The sequence below is a fragment of the Punica granatum genome, chromosome 1 (assembly GCF_007655135.1).
Source record: "Punica granatum isolate Tunisia-2019 chromosome 1, ASM765513v2, whole genome shotgun sequence".
NCBI classification, from domain to species: domain Eukaryota; kingdom Viridiplantae; phylum Streptophyta; class Magnoliopsida; order Myrtales; family Lythraceae; genus Punica; species Punica granatum.
Window position 1 is genome coordinate 18,332,199 of NC_045127.1, and position 20,812 is coordinate 18,353,010.

General features: G+C 39.9%; 2 protein-coding genes and 1 long non-coding RNA gene across 3 annotated transcripts; 1 reads left to right on the top strand and 2 right to left on the bottom strand.

Annotated features, from left to right (window-relative positions):
- The first annotated feature begins 8,078 nt into the window (after positions 1-8,078).
- Positions 8,079-8,979, top strand: LOC116192355. Its single transcript, XR_004154051.1, has 2 exons — positions 8,079-8,379; positions 8,464-8,979. It is a non-coding gene; the product is annotated as an uncharacterized LOC116192355 (long non-coding RNA).
- A 7,159-nt stretch (positions 8,980-16,138) lies between these two features.
- Positions 16,139-17,147, bottom strand: LOC116192704 (7-deoxyloganetin glucosyltransferase-like). The gene has a single exon (XM_031521316.1). The coding sequence runs from the start codon at positions 17,087-17,089 to the stop codon at positions 16,217-16,219; it is 873 nt and encodes a 290-aa protein (XP_031377176.1). The 5' UTR covers positions 17,090-17,147; the 3' UTR covers positions 16,139-16,216.
- Positions 17,148-17,855: 708 nt separating this feature from the next.
- Positions 17,856-18,733, bottom strand: LOC116192705 (7-deoxyloganetin glucosyltransferase-like). Its single transcript, XM_031521317.1, has one exon. It carries the CDS (start codon positions 18,710-18,712, stop codon positions 18,113-18,115), a length of 600 nt encoding a protein of 199 aa, XP_031377177.1. The 5' UTR covers positions 18,713-18,733; the 3' UTR covers positions 17,856-18,112.
- Positions 18,734-20,812: the final 2,079 nt, after the last annotated feature.

A 20,812-nucleotide genomic window follows, 5' to 3' on the forward strand; every position in this document is an offset into this window, starting at 1 on the left:
CCAAGAGTGTACAAGTGGAGAAATCAAAGAGGAATGCAGAACCGTAATCCCAAATACGAAGTCCTGTCTCTCACATCATCTCCCTAAATGAGCATTCTAGGTTTACAAAGTGTTTTAGGCGATATATATTACAAGAGAATCGAAAATAAGCCCTTAAAACAAAAAGAAATCGGTTCTGATAAAAAACAGGGGATCAGCTCGAATAGAAGGATAATTGCAGCCATATGGAGGATTGGTCACGACCGCGTCGCTCAGTAAAATTCGGTCCAGACTCTTGATTTAATAGGGTTGTGGCCTCAATTTCTCATCGCTGCAATGGTGAGCTCCTAGTAGCTCCAAGTATTGAAAACCAACTTGTAATGCATCCCCCCGATCTTCTTCATCTCTTGCTCATTCCAAAAGGGTTATCAAGACTCCGAGGTGGTCGTAAAACACCGAAATACGAGACACAAACAAATCAAATCTCCACCTTACTTTGTATTTTCAAATGCCCATCAAACAAGATGCTCTTAATGCTCTCCTTTGTCAAAGGCCCCCACGAGCCTAGCTCGATCTCTACAGGATACCAACAAAGCCCAAGTAATACACGAATTGCCAACGGGTAAGCTCTTCATCGACATATCTATTGGATTCTCATGAGTGCTAATCTTCATAAACTTAACATTTTGATACAGCAGAAAACGAGTTTCGTTATAATTTCGTTTAAGCTTATTTAAGCATTGTAAGCCCTAGGGCTAAAGACAATTGAGTTTTATGGATGAATAAAATTTCGAGAGAATATTTTCTCTATTTTTCCAAATTCGGCATTGATTGAATCAACGAATTTGATGTCTATTCCTTGGTATTCGTAGAATCAACAAGTTATAAAAGATGATTTTCTGGCATTCGTGCGCGAATCAACAAATTACAATTGTTCTTTAGTTTCGCTGCGTCAGTTGGTATCAGAGCCGCGTTTGCTCTTGGATCAGCAATGCCGCCCCGAAGAACGGCTAATCAACGTTGAGCTACGGAGGAGGACGAATTGGATCGGAGGATCGAAGACATATCATATGATGAAGCCAATCTAGTTTTTGATATATACCCAGATGAAGATCAAGAAGAAGTTACAAAATTTGTATTTGATGATCAAGGAAAACTATCGTTCGTTGTCAACAAATCCGTATTAAAGAATATTGGAGGTGATAAAATTTTTTATTATTATGTTCATATTGAGGATATTTTAGGTGAAGAAATTTCCAATGCAAAGAAAGATGCATGGATGCTTACGGTGTCGATTTCGGAGATTATTCAGTAGCCAAAGTTGGTCAAAGTGCACGTGACTCGATCAAGAAAGTAAAGATTCAGTGAAAGTGTTAATTGGCTAAGGGGTGTACGGAATTTTATGTACGAAGAATTAAGAGAAAGAGCTCGCAAAGAGAAGAAGGCATTCAAGTGGCAAGTGAGAAAGCAGCAAAAACGTATTAATCTCTCTATTCGTGAAGATCAAGGTAATAATAGTTCGGACGATGACGATTCGAGGGCGAATTCTCTCCATCAAGGAAAGAATGATGCGGCAGAAAATGGGCAATTTTATGTTATTTGGGCGGTTTCGTAATTTTATATTATTTGGGCGTTTTTACAATTTTTAGGGAATAGTTTATTTTAGGAAATAGTTTATTTCCTTTGTTATAATTTCAATTCTTTCGTTATAATTTCATTTAAGCCTATTTAAGCATTGTAAGCCCTAGGACTAAAAACAGTTGAGTTTTTTGGATTATCAATAAAATTTTGGAGTTACCGTGCTCTTTCGCCCATTCTCGGATTTGATTCGAGTTTGATGCTAATTTCCTAAGAATTCGAATAATCAATAGGAGATTGAAGGTCGTAGTTCCGGTATTCCACGGAATCAACGGATCTGTGACAGTTGCTCGCGTGTATCCTGCGTCACATTCCCATAGGCTACAACATCACGAACAAAGTGATACTTTACATTGATGTGCTTTGTGCTCTCATGATGCATTTGATTTTGGTGAAATGTATGGCACTCTGACTATCGTAGTATATAATAGTCACTTTTTTCTCCGCAACAAGCTCCCTAAGTAGACCTCTCAACCAAATAGCTTCCTATACCGCTTTAGTAATTGCCATGAGATCTATCTCCGTGGTGGATAACCCACTACAGCCAGTAAAGTAGCCTTCCAAATTAATAGCACAATCGCCAATGGCAAACAAATAACCCATGAGAGATCTCCTTCTATCCAAATCTCCTGCTAAATCAAAATCAACATAGCCGACCAAACCAGTCGAACTCCTCCCAAACATTAAAAGTACTCCGCAAATATCTCATAATCCACTTCACAACTTGCCGATGCAAATTTCTAGGACAAGACATATATCAGCTAACACTAACAATACATGAAATGTCTGGACGAGTACAAACCATGGCGTCCATAAACTTCCAATTGCACTACAATAAATGACCCTAGATATATACCTCTCATCCTCCTCTGTCTATGTGACAATGAAGCTAAAAGCTTGAAATGAGCAAAAAGGGGAGTGTTAACTGGCTTAACATCACGCTCTAGGACTTTCTCGATATACCTATATTGCGACAAAAATAGCTTCCGTTTGTATTTATCTCTAGAAATCTCCATCCTCAATATCTTCTTAGCTGCTCCAAGATCCTTCATCTCAAATTCAGAATTGAGTAAGGCCTTCAAATGATTAATCTCAGATAGATCCTTAGCTGCGATGACCATATCACCAACGTATAAAAGCATATATATATATATAGAGAGAGAGAGAGAGGATCCATCTGCAAGTTGATGCTAATAAACACAACTATCATACTTGCTTCTCAAAAAATCAATACTCAACATAAAGGAATAAAAACGCTTATACCATTATCTAGGGGACTGCTTGAGTCCACACAAAGACTTCTTCAAGAGGCGAACTTTGTCTTCATTACCTCTGATCTTAAAGCCTCCCTGTTGTTACATGTATGGGTCCTCATTTCAATTACCATGTAGAGAGCAGTCTTCACATAAAGCTGCTCCAAGTCGAGATTATGCATCGTAAAAGGGGCAAGTAAAGCACGAATAGAAGTATGCTTTATCATTAGAGAGAACACATCATGAAAATCAACTCCCTCGACTTTACTGTAGCCCTTAGCAACTCCCTCCCTTATATCTGGTGTCTTCATTGTTTGAACCATCCTTCTTCTTAAATACACATTTGCAACCAACAATCCTCTTGCCATGGGTGAAATGACTAACTCCCAAGTCTCATTCTTGTGTAAAGACTCTATCTCCTCCTGCATAGCTACTAGCAACTTACTCAAGTCTAGAGCCTTAACTACCTCAGAATAGGTGGTAGGATCAGAAGAATCAATAGTCTCCGCAACACTTAAAGCATAAGCCATTATATTTTCGAAGCCAAGCCTTTGAGGTGCTTTTATCTGTCTCCTCTCTCTATCTCTAACCAAAGCATACTGTTGTTGTTACTGTTGAGGAGATACCCATGCTCGACAAGATGCCTCTACTCTAGAGGAAGACTCAGACTAATCTGGAGTAATATCATAACCTCCCGTTGATCGAAAGAAGTACCAACCTCTAGCTCCACCTTCTCCTCAGCACCTTGATTCCCTGCAAAATCAGACACGAGCAGCTTCTTTCTCGGGTGAAGTATTGCAGATTCATCAAAGGTAAGATCTCTACTAATCGTTAACTTCTTGGTTTCAGGACATCAGAATTTATAACCCTTAACACCGAATTGAAAATCAAGAAATTTATATTTTCTAACTCTAGGTTCAAGGTTCCTCGCATCAACATGTGCATAAGCAAGACAACAAAATATCCTCAAATGAGAATAATTATGAAGATTACCTAGCCATATCTCCTCAGGAGACTTTAACTGCAATGACCGATGTGGACATCGGTCCACAATTTGGCATGGCAAGTTATCCGCTTCGACCCAAAACTCCTTGTCTAATCCTATATTGGAAAGCATACACCGAGCCTCCTCAAGTAGAATCACGTTCATGCTCTTTGCGATGCCCATTTGTTGTTGGGTGTGGACTACCGCATGATGTCGAGCAGTGCCTTTCTTCTCACAATATTCATTGAACTAACCCCCACAAAACTCAAGCCCATTTTCTGTCTGCAACTTTTTCATGGCATTCTCGATTTGCTTCTTCAATAAAGTCTTCCACTTCTTAGAAGTCTCAAACACCTTATTCTTGTGCTTGAGAAAATAAACCCAAAATTTCCTAGAGAAGTCATCTGTGAAAGTGAGGAGATATCGACGACCTCTAATAGAAATGACTTATGTCGGGCCCCATAAATCCGAGTGGAAGTAGTCAAGTGTGCCCTTCGCCCTGTGCACCTTCAAGTTGATGCTAACTCTCTTTTGCTTCCCAAAAACACAATGTTAGCAAAAGTCAAGCTTCCCAAACTTCAAATGGGGTGAAGACCTCTCTTGATCAATACGCTAATGCCTTGCTCACCCATTTGTGCTAGGCGCATGTCCAATACCCGAGCTGAGTCTGAATTTGAAGTAGATGAGGAAACTGTTGCTGCTCCTGTCATAGTTGATCCCTGAAAAACATACAAGCTACCATTCTTCAAACCTTTCATTAACAAAAGAGCTCCACGAGAAATGTGCATGCTATTAGATTCGATGACCACTTTGCACAAATTCGAGTTAAGAACACGGAGAGATATAAGCTTCTTCAAGTTAGGCACATGCCTAATGCCAAACAAGGTTCACACAACTCCATCATGCATCTTGATCTGAATAGAGCCAATACCTAGAGTCTTACAAGCAGCATTTTTGCCCATAAGAACTACTTCACCATGTAGTCAATTGTATGTGGAGAACCAATCGCGGTTGGAATACATGTAGCGTGAACATATGGAATCAAGAATCCATTTGCTTGTGAAGTTTGATTTATCAGTCGTCTTCACCAATGCAAGATCATCCTCATTCTCAGAAACACTAGCATCCGCTACTTTTCCTTTTGCTTCTTTTTCTTGTTGCTCTCACCGGCTCTCTTCTTCTTTTGCAATTTAAAATAGGAAAAAATATATATTTAGTCACTTTTCTATTTTCATCATATTTCTATTTTTTTGCTATTTCAGTCTTTTACCTTTCTCAGCTTTTCTGTTTTCATCACTCTGTTAGTTTGATCGTTAAGTTCGCTGACATGAAATCCAATTAAATACCTGAATTGACATATGGACATCATATTTTCGTCTCAAAAAAAGGAAAACAAACAGGAGACGAATATGTTGGCGAAAATAAAAGAAAAAATCAAGTGCAATATTTTGTTTAAAAGAAGAAGATATATGCATATTTATGGAGGTTGCTAAGTATCTCGCCTCTGTGGATCACCACTAGAGCAGGAGAAAGGAAGATACATGGGTGACTCAGAGAACAGAGAGTTGGATAGAGAGGAGAGAGCATAAAATGTATGAGAGAAACCTCCCCCTATTTGAAGATCGTATACCCGAAAATTAATTCAAAGTTGCTTCTTTCTACTTCAACAAAGTATGGAATGATCTTAATATGAATTCCTATCCATCAAAATTTCGATAAGGTATAACTCTAATTTCATATTAATTAGTATGTTCTTATGTATTGGGTACCGACAAATATCGAAAAGAAAATTTCTAAATTTGGGGATTTTACTGGAATAATCCGTATATAAGTTCAAATTTTCATTCTAACATAGAGGATTACAACACACACACACATTTTATTCAAGATTTTATTGGAAAAAGACCATAATTTGAGGTTTCGAATCAGAAGAGGAAGCGTGACCCCAACGCCCACGAGCTGCGGCGGGGAGCATGAGTCGGTTTTGCATGCAATTGTCCTCGGATCATTACTGGAGGCACTGTTGTGAATTTCTTCTTCTCACGCCTCTCTCTCTGACCTGTTCATTGACTTGGACAGCGAGCAAATCAGGTGAGTGAAGAAGAAAGAAGAAAATAGAATATTATTTTTCATATTTCTTTATTTTGTAATATTTATTTTGTTGATTTTTGGGTGAAATATAATCAATTTGTTGATTTGTCCTTTCACAAAAGATTACGTGGCATCAAATATATTCCATATTAGCAAACTTAACGGTCAAATTAACGGAACGATGAAAACAAAAAAGTTACAAAACGTAAAGGATGAAAATAGAAAAAAATAATAGCAATAGGATGAAAATAAAAAAATGAATAAACCTACGTGGCTAAATCTATACTTTTCACTTTAAAATATTTGGATTTGATATGCCCATTCTTGCAATAATTGCAAACTTTATCTTTGTTCTTTGACTTTAACCTTGAGCGTTGTTAATGGGAGCCTTTAGATTATTGTCTAGCTCTAGCAAACAATCCCGAAGATTGATCATCTGATCTTGTAGCATGCGGACAAAGAACATGACAACAACAAAGCTTAATCCTCAACATCAACTTTCACCTCAACATTCCTCAAATCATTCAACAATGTGATATATTCACTAATGTGAGTGCGAATCGACATACTTTCGTCCATTCGAAAGATATAAAGCCATTGCTTCAACACAAGTTTGATTCGTGAGAGACTTTGTTATGTAAAGGACTTTCAATTCCTTCCACTAACTCACGGGCTTCTTCTTGAAAAGTACCTCTTGAAAATTATCATTAGCAAGAAACAATTGAATAAGAGACAAAACCTTCTCATCTAACTCTTCATACTCCGATTGGTTCACAATTGAAAGCTTCGAACCCATCACAACTCTCTTCAACCCGTTCTGAACCAAAATAGCAAGCATTTGAACTCTCCACAAGCTAAAGTTGGCATTTGCATCGAGCTTATCAATATCAAACTTTACTGCACTCATCTTTGAAGAGTCGATTTCAAATGCCCTAAGCTTCGATACAAGTGAATATGCAAGTGCCATAAAATATATTTTAGAGCCACTATCATGTTATAACAGGTTTTGCTTGTATAGATACACAACATCGAGTGTATCCATGTCACTCTCTCAATCTATTTTGCCACTCAAGTGGCAATCCACCTTACCTAAAAGTAGGATGACTACGTGAATTACCGCCAAAGTAAAATCCAAAGATAAATTCTTCCCAAAATAACACATTTTATTCCTCCTTCATGCCAACGCAATTGCATATTTTAATAATTTAAAAACTTTAAACTAGATAATTATACATTATTAAATAATTATTATTAAAATAATTCCAAATTATTTAAATATATAAATATTGATTAAGTATTTTATAAAATTATTAAATGTATAATTAAATAATTATTTAACATATAATTTTAATTAATTTAAACAAGTAATTTTATAATAATATTACATTAGTAATTAATACAAATAATTAATTAATATTAATTATTTTTAAATTAATAACAAAATAATTGAATAAGTAATCGAAATTAATTTACTAATATTATTTAATATTATTTATTGCTTAAAATAATTTATTTTAATTATTAAGGTAAAATTTTGACTAGCCTATATGCAATAGGGTCTTTAGAAAGCTCGAGTTTATAAATTGTGGCACCCAATCTCTTATAAACCATTAAATTCCTCTTAACTATTATGTGTAGGAATTCTTATTCTCAACAATTACTATTTATTTCAATCAATAAATAACTTTACAGTTTTACTATGTAAAACATAAACGACAAATACATTAGTTTCTTTCCATGCCTCTTTATGCTCCCATGGGCTGAGAAAAGGATGTTATCACCTACTTGGTCTCCCAGTTAAATGTCGAAGCACTGTGAAACATCGGCAATAGATTTTCCGGTCTTCATACCTCTCTCTGTTTCATAATTTCGCATCTAACTGAGAATTGAGTTATCGATGATATAACTGGGTCGGTCATTTGCAGTAATCACACGAGTGGATCTCCGATGCTCGTAGGTAATTGTTTTTCAAAAGCCGACTTCGCAGTGGTGTAGATGGCACCCTGTGTTCTCGATTGTTCATCATATCTTGCAACTGCAAATCTGCAACTCAAGCAGACAAAACCTCCTTCCCTCTCTTCCATTGAATTCGTTCAATTTCTTTCTAGACAAGACCAGGCATTCCACCGAGTCTCTCTCGCTGGTGGATCAATGGATCATCTTCCGACTTCCACCATTTCCTGTTCGAGAATAATCACGTTTCTCTCCTTCTATACATGACATTCCCCTGCAGAGGACCCCAGCAGCCATGGCTTCCCACAAGAGAGCTTAGCTCGCACTCGCTGCCTTCCGCAGCTTCACCTCGAAGCTCGCTCCAGCAAGAACTCTCGCCCCACAGTCCATTTCAAGAATGCCCCGACTGGGGCCTGCGATCTTGGCTCACAATACTGCTAAAGTCCCGATCTTGTCCTCTCTAACTTTCCACAGCCACAGGTAGGGCATCTTTTTTATTTTTTCAAAAATAACCCCACCCCTCTCTCGCTCATCGACTCTCTGTGCTGCTCTTCGTCTACCCAGTGTCCGTTCACCCTCGATCCACCCATCTTACCACTGCCTCGAATCACAGCAACAATCGATCGGGCAGAGCAGGAAGCTCGAAGATGTTGACGAGGAGAAGCCGAGAAGAGACAGAAGGAGGAGGAAAACTCGAAGCTGTTGTGAAACTTGCTATGGTCGAAGGAGAAGAGGAAGCTTGAAGTAGAGAGGTGAAGAGAAGACTAACTAAACTGAAGAGTGAAGATTAGGATTTCAATTCAGGCTTTCAGTTTTAGCCTTCAGAGTTCAGAATCGATTGATTCCAGTTCATTTGGTCGGATTTTCCTTTAAAAAATTCCGAACCGATGCAACTGGTTGGTTCACATGGGTTTGATGGATTTGTTTAAAAACCAGCTGGATTTTTTGGTTCAATTATGCATTTTTGGTTTTCAAAGTAACCCGATCGGACACAAGTCCAGTTTCTGTTCCGGTCCGATCCGTCGAATTACTTGATTCGATCTGATTCTAATAACACTGATCCATATATAATAAATCAAACTTGATTTCCTTATGGAGCCATTATAGACCGCCACATCGTGCCATATGTATTTTTTTAATATCTTTTATTGTTTAGAAATTATAACATGAAATTTTAGACAATCTAAAAATGTTCTTATTAAAGGTCTTGTGTTTATTCTTTCTACCAATGTACTCGACATATTTCCGATCTCCAAGTTATTCCTAAATTTTCATTTTATTTTATTTTTGGTTATAGAGTGTTGGTGCAAGATCTTTAGTATAGTGAAAATGAGCAAATAAGAGAGACGATTTCTAGGCACATGATTGATTTTATTAAGTCTTTATTCACCCCACTAATAGTATGCAATTGGGATCTCCCCAACGAACCTTTAGGATACAAAGAAGACAGCGATCGATTCTGTCTCGCACTAATAGAATCAATCCCTGAGCATGTAAAGAAGCTACAAGATGATATAATCTCGTTTAAGTTTTCTGCAGCCAACCGAGAATGAGAGTGATTTGAGAGAAATGGGGAGAGAGAGGGAGACAAGAGATTTTCTAATGAAAATATTTCCTTCATACCTTCTATTGTGGAAAACATTATTTTATAAGACATTTACGTGTCTATTGGAAGCGGAAAGTCCATTCAAATTGTTTTTTTTTTTGATAAGTAAGATCAAGGTTAAAATTAAGAAAGTAGTAGTACATCGAGAATTGGATAACCCTCAAACATACAAAAGGGGGGAAATTGGACTTGTTGCCATATTGGCATAAGTCGTGTGTTTGAGTGTTATCCAATCTTGGAATCTAGGTACATTTCCAGTCCTTAAATAAAGCTAGTAAACCAACAATGTTTGAAACGATGCTTTTAATATCCCAGGGGGAGTGGTGAGGATAGATGACGGCATCGAGGAGCAGTAGGGCATCATATTGAATCCAAATCTTGCTCCAGCCGTATTCCAGAGCCAGGTTGATTGCCAGGAGAACTACTTTGGCTTCAACTTGTAGGGGAGATCTGGTTTCTGCCTTGGATATCCATGAGTGCGTGATGGGTGAGTTAGGGTGTTTTCGGATTCCCGCAAGGCTGGAGCTCTCTGTTGTCCAAGCATCGTCGGTGTGGATAAGAGTCCAATCGTCTGACAGATCGCTTGTTTCAGGCATATGCAGTGATTATCCAGCTTTGAGTTCAAAATGCGACAGTGGAGCTTTAAAGTCGTTGTGCTCCTTGAAGGCACGTTTGATACGGCGAAGGCAATCAGATAGATCTGCAGTGCTTCCTACAAAAAGGACTTCATTTCTCATAGCCCATAATTGATATAAGATGATGGAACCATACAAGGTGAAAGCTAAATAATCAACCAAAATACTGGCAATGGAAATCGGGGGGTTTAAAATAAAATTCACAAGTTCAGTCGATGACAGGTAATTGCTTCAGGCCAAAATTCCATGGTGATTCCCTCCAAGCAACACGATAGAAGATGCAATCTTTGAAGAGATGTGCAAAATTATCGGAGCTGGTCCTGCAAAGCAGGCAAGGTGCACCGATTTGGGAGAACCAGGGGAGGCATTTACTTGCGATTCTCCATAAATGGATTTTTAAGCGCTCGTGGATCTTCAAGTGCCAAAGGTCCTTCCAGTTTATATTAGAGGTTGTATGAAATCTATGTTGCTGGTACAGGAGATAAAAGGATTTGACGCTATGAATTCCTGAGAAAGTCAGAGTCCAGATAGCAGAGCACTGCATTCTTCTTGTGGAATGTGAATTTTCAGAATATTACTTACAGTGCCTTGGTCGAACAGGTTCATCAACAATGGAGTGTTCCACCTTTTGGGATGGAAGAGCATTAAATTACGTACTTTTTTATTTGGTTCTGCGTGTATTCCAATGGCGGGAGTGGGTTTGAAGTTTGGGTTACTTGAGATCCACGGGCTGTGCTAGACGGAGGTGGAGATGCCATCGCCTATGGATAAGCACGTACCTGATTGAAGAGTGTTTTTGCACGAGAGTAAACCCTTCCATATGCTTGAAGTGGTCACGGTTGAGCGCTGAAGGGGTGCAATGAAATTTCCATATTTGGCTTTCATAACACGAGAGGCAAAATTGTTGGTTTTGGAAGTGAGGATCCAAGCCGTTTTCGAGAGCATGGCTCAGTTTGAGTCCTATGCTCTCCTGAAGCTCAAGCCCCCTGAGTCTTTCAATTGGCACAAGGATGTCCAGCTCTTCGGTGCAAAGAAATTCCCTGACTCTTTTTTGCTTCCCCACCAGAAGCAGCTTGTTGCACGGTCAATAGCCTTGAGGGTGGATTTGGGAAGATGAAAGAGGGACATGGTGTAGATGGGGATGGTGGAGATTACAGAGTTAACAAGGGTTGCTCGACTTGCCTAAGAAAGGGATTTTACTTTCCAAGACGATAGTTTGTTCTTTATTTTATCGACAATGAATTGGAAAGACTCTTTTCGCTTTTTCCTGACAAAGAGAGGGTTGCCTAGATATTTAGAGTCATCTTTGAGCTTGCCCATTCCCATTGTATCCTTGATAGTTCTTCGGGAGGTAACGGGCGTGTTCTTTGAGAAGTAGAGTCCTGATTTTGTGAGATTGATTTCTTGTCCCGACCACAAGCAGAATTTGTTTAGGATATTCTTGACATTGTTGGATTCTGAGATGGTTGCTCTTGCAAGGATGATCAGGTCGTCCGCAAACATGATGTGTGAAATTCTATGGGCGCCTCTACAGATTTGGATTCCTTTAATTGGTCCTTGAGCTTCGGCTCTATAGAGGAGACGGGACAATATTTCCATGGAAATAATGAAGAGGTATGGGGAGATTGGATCACCTTGTCTTATCCCTCTTTCTGGGGAGAAGTGCTCGTGTAGGGAGCCATTGATGAGGATTGACATTGTGGATGTAGAGATGCATTGGTGGATCCATGCAATAAACTTTTCGGGGAAACCAAATTGTTTGAGGGTAGAAATGATGAAGTTCCACTCAAATTTATCAAAAGCTTTCATAAAATCAATTTTCATACTTACCTAACCCTTCCGTACTTTTGTTTTTTTCATCGTATGGATGATTTCTTGAGCAAGGATGCCATTTTCGTTGATCCATCTTCCTTTGATGAAAGCTGTTTGGTTTGGGGAGATAAGTCTTGGAAGGATGGGTTTGAGCCTTTTTGCAAGGATTTTTGATATTAACTTGTAGCATACGTTGCAGAGGCTTATGGGTCGGAAATCCTTAAAAGTGGAGGCCTTATGGGACTTAGGGATGAGAGTGATGAATGTGTTATTCCATTCTCTGATAATCTTACCAGAAGTGAAGAAGCTTTGAACAGCTGAGACGAGGAGTGGCATGGTTATGGAGTTGTAATGTTTATAGAAGAGGGAGGGGATGCCATCAGGACCAGGCGACTTTAGATTAAGGATAGAGTTCAGGGCTTTGATAATCTCGTCTTGGGTTGGGGGGGTAGACTAGGAGGTAGTCTTCTTCTTCAGTGATGACAGGTTCGATTAAGCCCTCTAAGTCATCTGGGAAGGAAGAGGTTGTTGAGGTCAATAGATCTCCAAAGTTTTTGAGGAAATAGTCACCAATGCCTTGGTGATCTTCAATCCATTGTCCTCTGTCACCCTTAACAGCGGCAATATGATTTGTTCTTCTTCTAATGATGGTGGAAAGATGAAAAAATTTGGTGTTCCTATCACCATCTTTTAGCCAAAGCTCTCGTGATTTTTGACGCCAAATTAGGTCCTTTCTTAGCAAGGTTTCATCAAGATCAGCAAAGAGGAGCTCTTCCTTTTGTTTTGATTCAGGAGTTTGGTCAGCATTTTGAAGTTAATCAAGGTCTTCAATGATACCTGCTATCTTTGTGTCACAAACCCCAAAAGAGTTTTTTGTTCCAGCCTTTTAAATCTCTTTTAACATTTTTAAATTTGCTAGAGAATTGGTAAGCTTATGATCCTTTGATATGAATTTGCCAGGCATTTTCCACTACTTTTTTGCAGTTTGGATCACGGGTCCAGGCTTCTTCAAATCTGAAAGGTTTAGGGCGCTTAGAGGAATCCATCCATAGTTTGACCAGAACGGGGTTGTGATCTGATTTAATGCTAGGCAGATGTTTTACACTAGCTTTTGGAAAAAGGAGGCGCCATTGATCGTTTGCAATAGCACGGTCTAACCTTTGTTTTATATGAGCAGAGCCAATTCGATTGTTTCTCCAAGTGAAAGGGTTTCCAGAGAAGCCTAAGTCTATGCAGTCGGAGTGATTTATGAAATCTTCCACGTAAGAACGACTTGAGGGGGCAAAGTGTTTCCCACCCCTTTTATCATTGCTATAGCATATTTCATTAAAATCCCCAACTATTAACCATGGACAGTTAATGGATGCACTGAGCTCAGCTAATTTAGACCAGAAAGCATTTTTCAAGTGGGCATATGGGGGGCCATAGACACAGGTGATGAGCCAAGATGCAGGCAGTATATCATGATCAATAATTGCGTGAATGTAATAGGGGGAGTGTTTGGGGATTTGCACCTTGAGTTTTGTGTTCCAAAGGAGGCAGAGACCCCCTGCTGAGTTTGATGCGTCCACTGAGAAGATGCCATCCAACCTACATCGCTGGGCAAGTTTTTTGCATCGATCCGAGTTGATCTTCGTTTCTGAGAGGAAAATCATATTGGGCTGGTGCTTATTCTGGAGGAGTTTGAGAGTGCGGACTGTTGGGTCTCCTGCCATTCCCCGACAGTTCCAAGCAAGTAAACTCATGGGTAACTCGGGGGCATGTTTGGGCCCGCCTCCTCGGCCATTTGGATGTCTACGGGGAGTTCTCCATCCTCCATTTCTTCCACGAAATAGGGTTGATTATGGCACTGCCATAGAGATACAATGTAGTTGCCCTGGAACGGTTGGTGTCCTGGGAAAGTAGGATCCTCATGCATTGCTTCTCCAAGGGTTTTTGGCATTTTGTTGAGGATTGCCGTATAGGGTGCTGCTCTCTTGATGAATTCTTCATAGGGCATCTCAAGCTTCCTTTTCCTAAAAGTCGGGAGGGCACAGCTTGGCGCGACTGAGAGTGCTTGGGTGATTTCACTGACTTGAGGGAGGGGTTAGTCAAAAATGGCGGGTACTGCAGGAGCTGTGGAGTAATTTGGATTTACAAGCGAAGTATGGCCCTGGTTGTGGGTAAAGCCCATATAGAGAGAGTCCATTGGGTAGTTTTGTTGGTGGGAGAGGTCCTAGGCCTGGTCAAGATGGGATGGGCTATCTTGGGGCCTAGAGACGTTCAAATTGTCCTTCCAGTAGGGATGTCCTCTTTGATTCGTGGGAGAGGAGAGTAATGGTTGTTTTCCTTTTGCTTTGGAATTAGGCGGTGGGGTGTTCGAGGTGACGGGGACAAAGACTCCTTCCTCTGTGGTAAGGGGTAGCTCAGAGGACAGGGGTGGCTCGATGGGACAGTCAAAGTTTGGAGCTAAAGCCACCACATTGTCGGGTATATTGAAAATGACCTTGTACTTTGGTTTCTTGGGAGGTGTGCCGCCCTGATGGGTCTGTGGAATGGGGGAGGAATCGGGTGTGCGTGGAGAGCCGATGTGCATGGAGGATGATGGGCGGTATCCGGCGGTGGGACTGCTCGGCGGGGAGTCATCAGGGATGGCAGCAACATGGGGTGGTGGGAAGTCATTTTGGGGTCGAAATGGAGCCACGGTTCGTATCTGTCTGGGTTTATGGGTTGTTCTTAGTTGCAATTACCTTGTTCGTGCCCGAGAGCACTGCAATCATAGCAGAAGGTCGTAAGATTTTCATATTTTAAGTGAACCCAAGATGTCAAGTTGTTTTTCCTGGCTATAAGGTATCCTGGACAGAGGGGCTTTGTAGTTGGGACTTTCACTAGTGCTCTGGGGCTGACGAACCATTTGGGGATGCTTCCTTTATTTTTCCAGTCGATTTGTAGAACGGGTCCAACTTGTTTCGCTAGCTGCATGATGTTCTGTTTCGATAACATCTCAAGAAGAATACCCCGTAGCTGGATCCAGAAAGAGACCGATGTGAATTTGATCTCCTCCAAGGGGAGCCCTTTGTCCCATCTTTCGATCATCATGTGGGCTCCTTGTACATGGTAAGCACCTCCATTTTCAATAGAGACCAAGTCTCTCTGATCCTTAAAGAGGTAGACTAGTATTTCTTTGTTTCTGTCATCTGGTACTATCGAGATGCCCTTCTTAGCTGCCCATGCCTGGACAAGGCGAGGGATGATGAGTTTGGGGGGAGGGATTCTGAAGCCGAAAGGTTTGACGAGGAGGGTGAGGGGGATGGAGTTGAGCTATTCTTCGTCATTTGTAGGTAAGTTTAGCACATAGCTTTTGAGGCCATTGACAGATGGGCGTTGAGCATATCTTCCAGGCTGATGGAGAGGTCTGTTGGGTCCATTTTGCGCTTGTTTGTTGGTGGCGGAGTATCTTGCAGGGCCAGGGGAGGGTTTGTGTGGTGATCTGGTGGAGGTGAAGATGGAGAGTTTGTGGCAGACTTTACGAGTTGCATTAATGTCAAGGCGAGGAGAGTGAGGAATACCATTGAGGAGATCTCCGAAGGCAGTACTAGGTAGATCGAAGCATTAATCTTGGTAGTAACTTTTTGAGCCAAATGGATAGGTGGCTTCATTGAAGAGCAAAGAGAAGATGATGTGAGAAGAAGGTGAAGAGGTGAAGCTTCCAATGGAGGGAAGAAAGGGGGAGCTCTCAACAGAGGAGAGAATTCTAATTATCATTCCAATTGTTATAATTAACTTACTTTTAGACACATTTTCTATAATTATTTTCTCTCTCAACATGGTACAAAATCTTTCAATATTTATAAATTTGCCCAATTTTTCCAGTACGTACAAAAAAAATGATGACTGTTGACCAACTTCAAATTATTATTGAAGTTTGAAAATTCTCCAATTAAGAGGAGGTCCATCAGGCTAGTAAATGAAAAATGGAGGTTTAAATACAGGATAGTTGAATCTCATTAACGAAAAAGCGAACCCAAAAACTCTTTTTCATACACCTGGATTATTTTGGCCCTCCACCCTAGGTGATTAAACTAGCCAAGGAGAGAACTTCATAACTAAAGGGCTAATCTAATGGAGAACATGCATTTATTTATTTATTTACTTATTGACACGATGAGAGTTACAACATCAAAATTCGAAGACGAGGTGCCATTAACACTTCGGTGATTTGATTCTAGTAGATGAGACCAACATTACAACACAAGTTCATAACAATTTGAAATGAGCGAATCGATTATTTCAATAAGGTGTCATTGACAAGTCTGTCCAAGTCTTTGGCAGATGAATCACACAGAGCAGTTGCCTCTTCAGCCAACTTCTTCCTCTCTGCAACTCTCTCCTTCATTTTCTTTCCCTTCTCTCCTCCTCCCATCATTTCCCTCACAAGCCTCTCCACCTCATCTCGCTTCACATCGTTGTTAATCTCAAGTCCGATTTCCCAATCGTTGCATACAAACCGACAGTTGGTATGTTGGTCACCGAAGCAGGGCCAGCACTGCATGGGAACCCCAGCAGACAGGCTCTCGATAGTTGAGTTCCACCCACAGTGAGTCAAGAACCCGCCAACTGATGGGCGGTTTAGAACTTCCTCCTGCGGACACCATTCGATCATAAAACCTCTTCCCTTTGTCTTTTTAGCAAACTCCCGGGCCAAAATTGCATTGTCTCCGCTCACGAGATCTGGCCTTATAATCCACAAGAATGGATGGTCACTGTTGGCTATGCCCATGGCAAACTCGGTCGATTGTTCTGGTGATAAAAATGCAATGCTTCCAAAGTTGATGTAAAGCACAGAGCCCGATTCCTTCAACTCCAGCCATTGGAGACACTCGATATTTTCTTCCCACAGATTGCCATGGATATTCTTGGCACGACGTTCTTTTTCTGGGATTTGTTCAAGAAGTAGAGAAAATGGACCAATTGCATATACTTGCTTCCGCAGCAAGGAAGAAAGAGCATTAAGAACGTCTTGTTCAAGGGCCTTGAAAGTGTGAATAACTGTCGCCACAGCTTCCTCACCGCTCTTGATAGCGTCAATAGTGAGATCATATAGCACTTCATCAGCTGGGGTGTTTCGAACAAAGGTTGGGAAGTCGCACAGTCTCATGTTTTTAATGCCAGGAATCCAGTCAGTGACTGTGTCTAAGTAGCCACTTGAACGGCTACTAGCATCTGGTTTTGAAACAAAATGGTCTACTTTTAGGAATAGTATGTTATTTTGAATTTAAATATTATTTGACTAGTGACAAAGTGTTATATTAGGTTCTAAGTTTTAAGGGGTTTCAGTGACTTTCCACCTCAAAAGTCAAAATTAAGGACCAAAAATGAAAATCTATAAGAACTCGATCTTACATAGATATCGTTCCCCTTATTATCGCTATGGCCAATGCAAGCTTCGACAGAAAAGGAATGAGTTGCTTGTGTGGTCCTTCATTTTTCCTCTTTAACAAGTATATCATCCAAAGTTTTGACGCAGAATTGTGTGAAGTGCAGAGGTTGTATTGTCCCAGTACACAGTGAAAGAGAATTATAGGGACACAAAAAGTCATATTAGTAAGAATCGAATTTAATAACCTTTTGATTTCTGGTCGAGAGCGATACCATTATTATTATTATTATTTATTTGTCGGTTTTCATTATTTGGTGAAATGCTCATTTTCTTTTTATTTGGCCACTATTCTGAGGCACTTTTCCATTTGTTGTATCGTTCATTAAGTTTTGCCTTGTGGCCAGTGTCAAAGGATACTCGTATGAGATTTTAGTCTTGACCAATAGATTTGAGGATATCGTTGATCAATAAAATGATGATATGGTGGGGGCCTTTTGTTTTTCAATGTACAACACCTAGTAATTAGATTACTAATGAGTCCCGACTAATTCAAATTAGAGATGAATTAGTACATTAAGAGGTAGAATTCTCTCAATCATAAATATTTTATATTCACAATATTTGAATTCGTTATCTTACTTAAGAAAAAGATAAACTAAACTATTTAAAGTAACAATGTTTGGAGCTTATAACAAGACTCTTTCACTACCTTACATTTTGATTTATCTTGACATGTTTGTAGCTTTTTCAAGCGACTTTTGTTTTATGTGGGGTACTCTAATTTTTCTTTTTTTCTTTTTTTTAATTACGGGCCCGAAGCCCTAGTTCTCTAATTAACTTCGCATGCAAGAAATAATAATTTTTAATACCTTTGGGTGGCGTGAACCCCTTCTCCAAAAGCTCTGGATATTGCAAGAAGCACATGACGACTGCTGCAGAAATAGGCCAGTAGTTGATAACCGGGACTCCGAATTTCTTGCCGACGGGAATCGTCGAGAATGTCATGAGACAGTCAGATACAATGCACGAAATAGCTGGAAAATTCGGGTCAAGTCCCGCCCTCTCGTTCAGACGTCCAATTAGGTCGGCGAAGGGAGCTCTCATAAGATTCCTGGCGGACTCGCACGGAGCTTCGAGATCCTGAGTCGCATTTACATCCGAAGGAGGGAGCCCGTCAGAAATTGTCACAAACTGGAAATCCAATGGGAGACTATCGAGGAAACTTGGGCCTCCTTTAGCTCTGACCATGCGTCTATGATTGAACTCCGTGTTGACAAAGGTGATGTGGAAGCCCTTCCAGTGAAGGAGCTTCACGAGCTTCAGGGTTGCAGTGATGTGGCTCTGAGCAGGACTCGGGAAGCACACCGCATGAGGTTTCGCAGTCGGGTCGTTAGACAACATGGTTTTCTAGTTAGCTATGTAGAGTTGATATGGCCTCAATGTTGATAGGTGTGGAAGATGCTTTGCATGCTAAGGATCTTATACATGAAAGATTTAATCTCTTTCCATAATGACGTTGTCCTCGTGCAGTTGACATGTTGTAGGTCGGCTGAACTTGCGAGGTTTGTTTTATGTCTTATTCTTCCCTTTTATATATATATATATATATATTACCCTGGTGTTATGTCTTATTCTTTTGACGGTGGAGAAATCCGCCGGGCCCGGACTCGACAAAAATTCCTTAAATAAACCCAAAAATTTCGTCCTGCTATTTTGATAAGAAAGCAACATCCTATATTTTCTAGGATAAATTACTACTGAATACAATCTTTTAGCCATGTAACACTTTGATAGAAAAACTTTTTTTCCCTAACAATTTGATACAAATGTTCTAAATTGTTACAATTAAGTGCATTATGTTAAAAACAAGCAAACCGCGTTACTAAATGCCTACATGGCATCGTCAGCTCTGACAAGGCAGTAAGGAAAAAGAAAGTATTTTTGTTCGCACTGCCATGTAAGAAAATAAAAATAAAATAACTGAAAAAAAAAATCGAATAAATATTTTAAAAAATATGTTTCTGTCTCCCTGCCCATGCTTGTCTCCCTCCCCCCATAGTGTCCTTTCTTCCTCGTGGGTCTGGGCTATGGATCACCGGGATCGGATCGTCGGCGTCTCAAGCAGCTCGCCCGAGAAGGTGAGGCGGCCTTCTCTCTCAGCATCTCTCTTCCTCATCTCCCTCGCTTTTTTTTTTTATTCTGAGTGATCCAGGGGCGCCCCAACCCTCGAATCGACAGATCTCAGTCGAGATCAGTTGCTACCGTTTCATTTTTTGCCTTTACGTTTATTTCCTTCAGAATGTAAAGTTCAAGAGATATTTCTAGCAAGAATTTCGTCCAGTTTAGGTAGGAAAGCCGAATTCGACCATGACCCAAGTGATTCGCCTTCGCCCGGACGCCATGAAAGCTTATCCTTTCCCCTCGTCCTGCTCTGAAAGCTGAGAGAGGAACAGCCTTTCGAAAGTACAACCTCTGTTCAGTCTTTGTTTTTTCGACAATTGCTCCTTCATGGGGGTGCCGGCGGGAGCATCCTGATCCAGTCGAAACAAATTGTAAAAACTGAAGAACGAAACATGCTGCAAGTCTGGAAGAGGAAGAAAGGTTAGAGAGAGAAGAGAGAAGGGAAGGGTGTCAGATTTTTCTTTTGAATTTGTATTTTTAAAATTTTATATTATTATTATTATTTATTTTATTTTATTAAATATTATAAAAATTAATTTTTTTATTTTTTAAGGTGCCATGCCATATGCTATTTTGATATGTCATATGCCACATCATAATCCATTGATGGGGCCAGTGGCTAATTGACGGATTACACTTGACTACAACAAATTGTAACATTTGGTATCAAATTGTTATAAACAAAATTATACTAAAGTGTTATATTATAAATGATTTTTTTTATCTAAAATGGCCCATGATTTGTCCGTTTTGTCAAATCTATCATATGTTTTTTTTGTCAAATTTATCATATGTTTTTTTTGTCAAATCTATCGCATGGTTTACTTTTTGCATCAAATCTATCTCGGCGTTATCTTTTCCATTAACATCTAACGGCCGTGTTGACGTGGCACGTGGAGAGATAGTGGGCCACACTTGCCACGTAGGCGCCACGTCAGCACGGCCGTTAGATGTCGACGGAAAAGATAACGCCGGGATAGATTTGATGCAAAAAGCAAACCATGGGATAGATTTGACAAAAAAAAAACATAGGATAGATTTGACAAAACGAACAAACCATGGGCCATTTTAAGTAAATACCCCTATTATAAAAAGATTTTGTGCTTCTAGAGTCATTCACCTAAGGGATTATGTCATATGTGCACTTTAATATATAGACTTAAATTTTCTATTTCATATTCTGAAAATTCACGTTATGAAAGTTTTATCCTAAGGTTGACCTAGCTCAACTAAATTAATCGGGGTTCCATTGAATTTTCGGATATAATGGTGCATATTGAAAAAAGGAGTTTTTACCTAAAATGACCCATGGTTTGTCCG

Bases quoted from the DNA above. Each gene is read 5' to 3' on its own strand.
- LOC116192704 (XM_031521316.1), bottom strand. From the start codon at position 17,089: ATGAGACTGTGCGACTTCCCAACCTTTGTTCGAAACACCCCAGCTGAT.
- LOC116192705 (XM_031521317.1), bottom strand. From the start codon at position 18,712: ATGTTGTCTAACGACCCGACTGCGAAACCTCATGCGGTGTGCTTCCCG.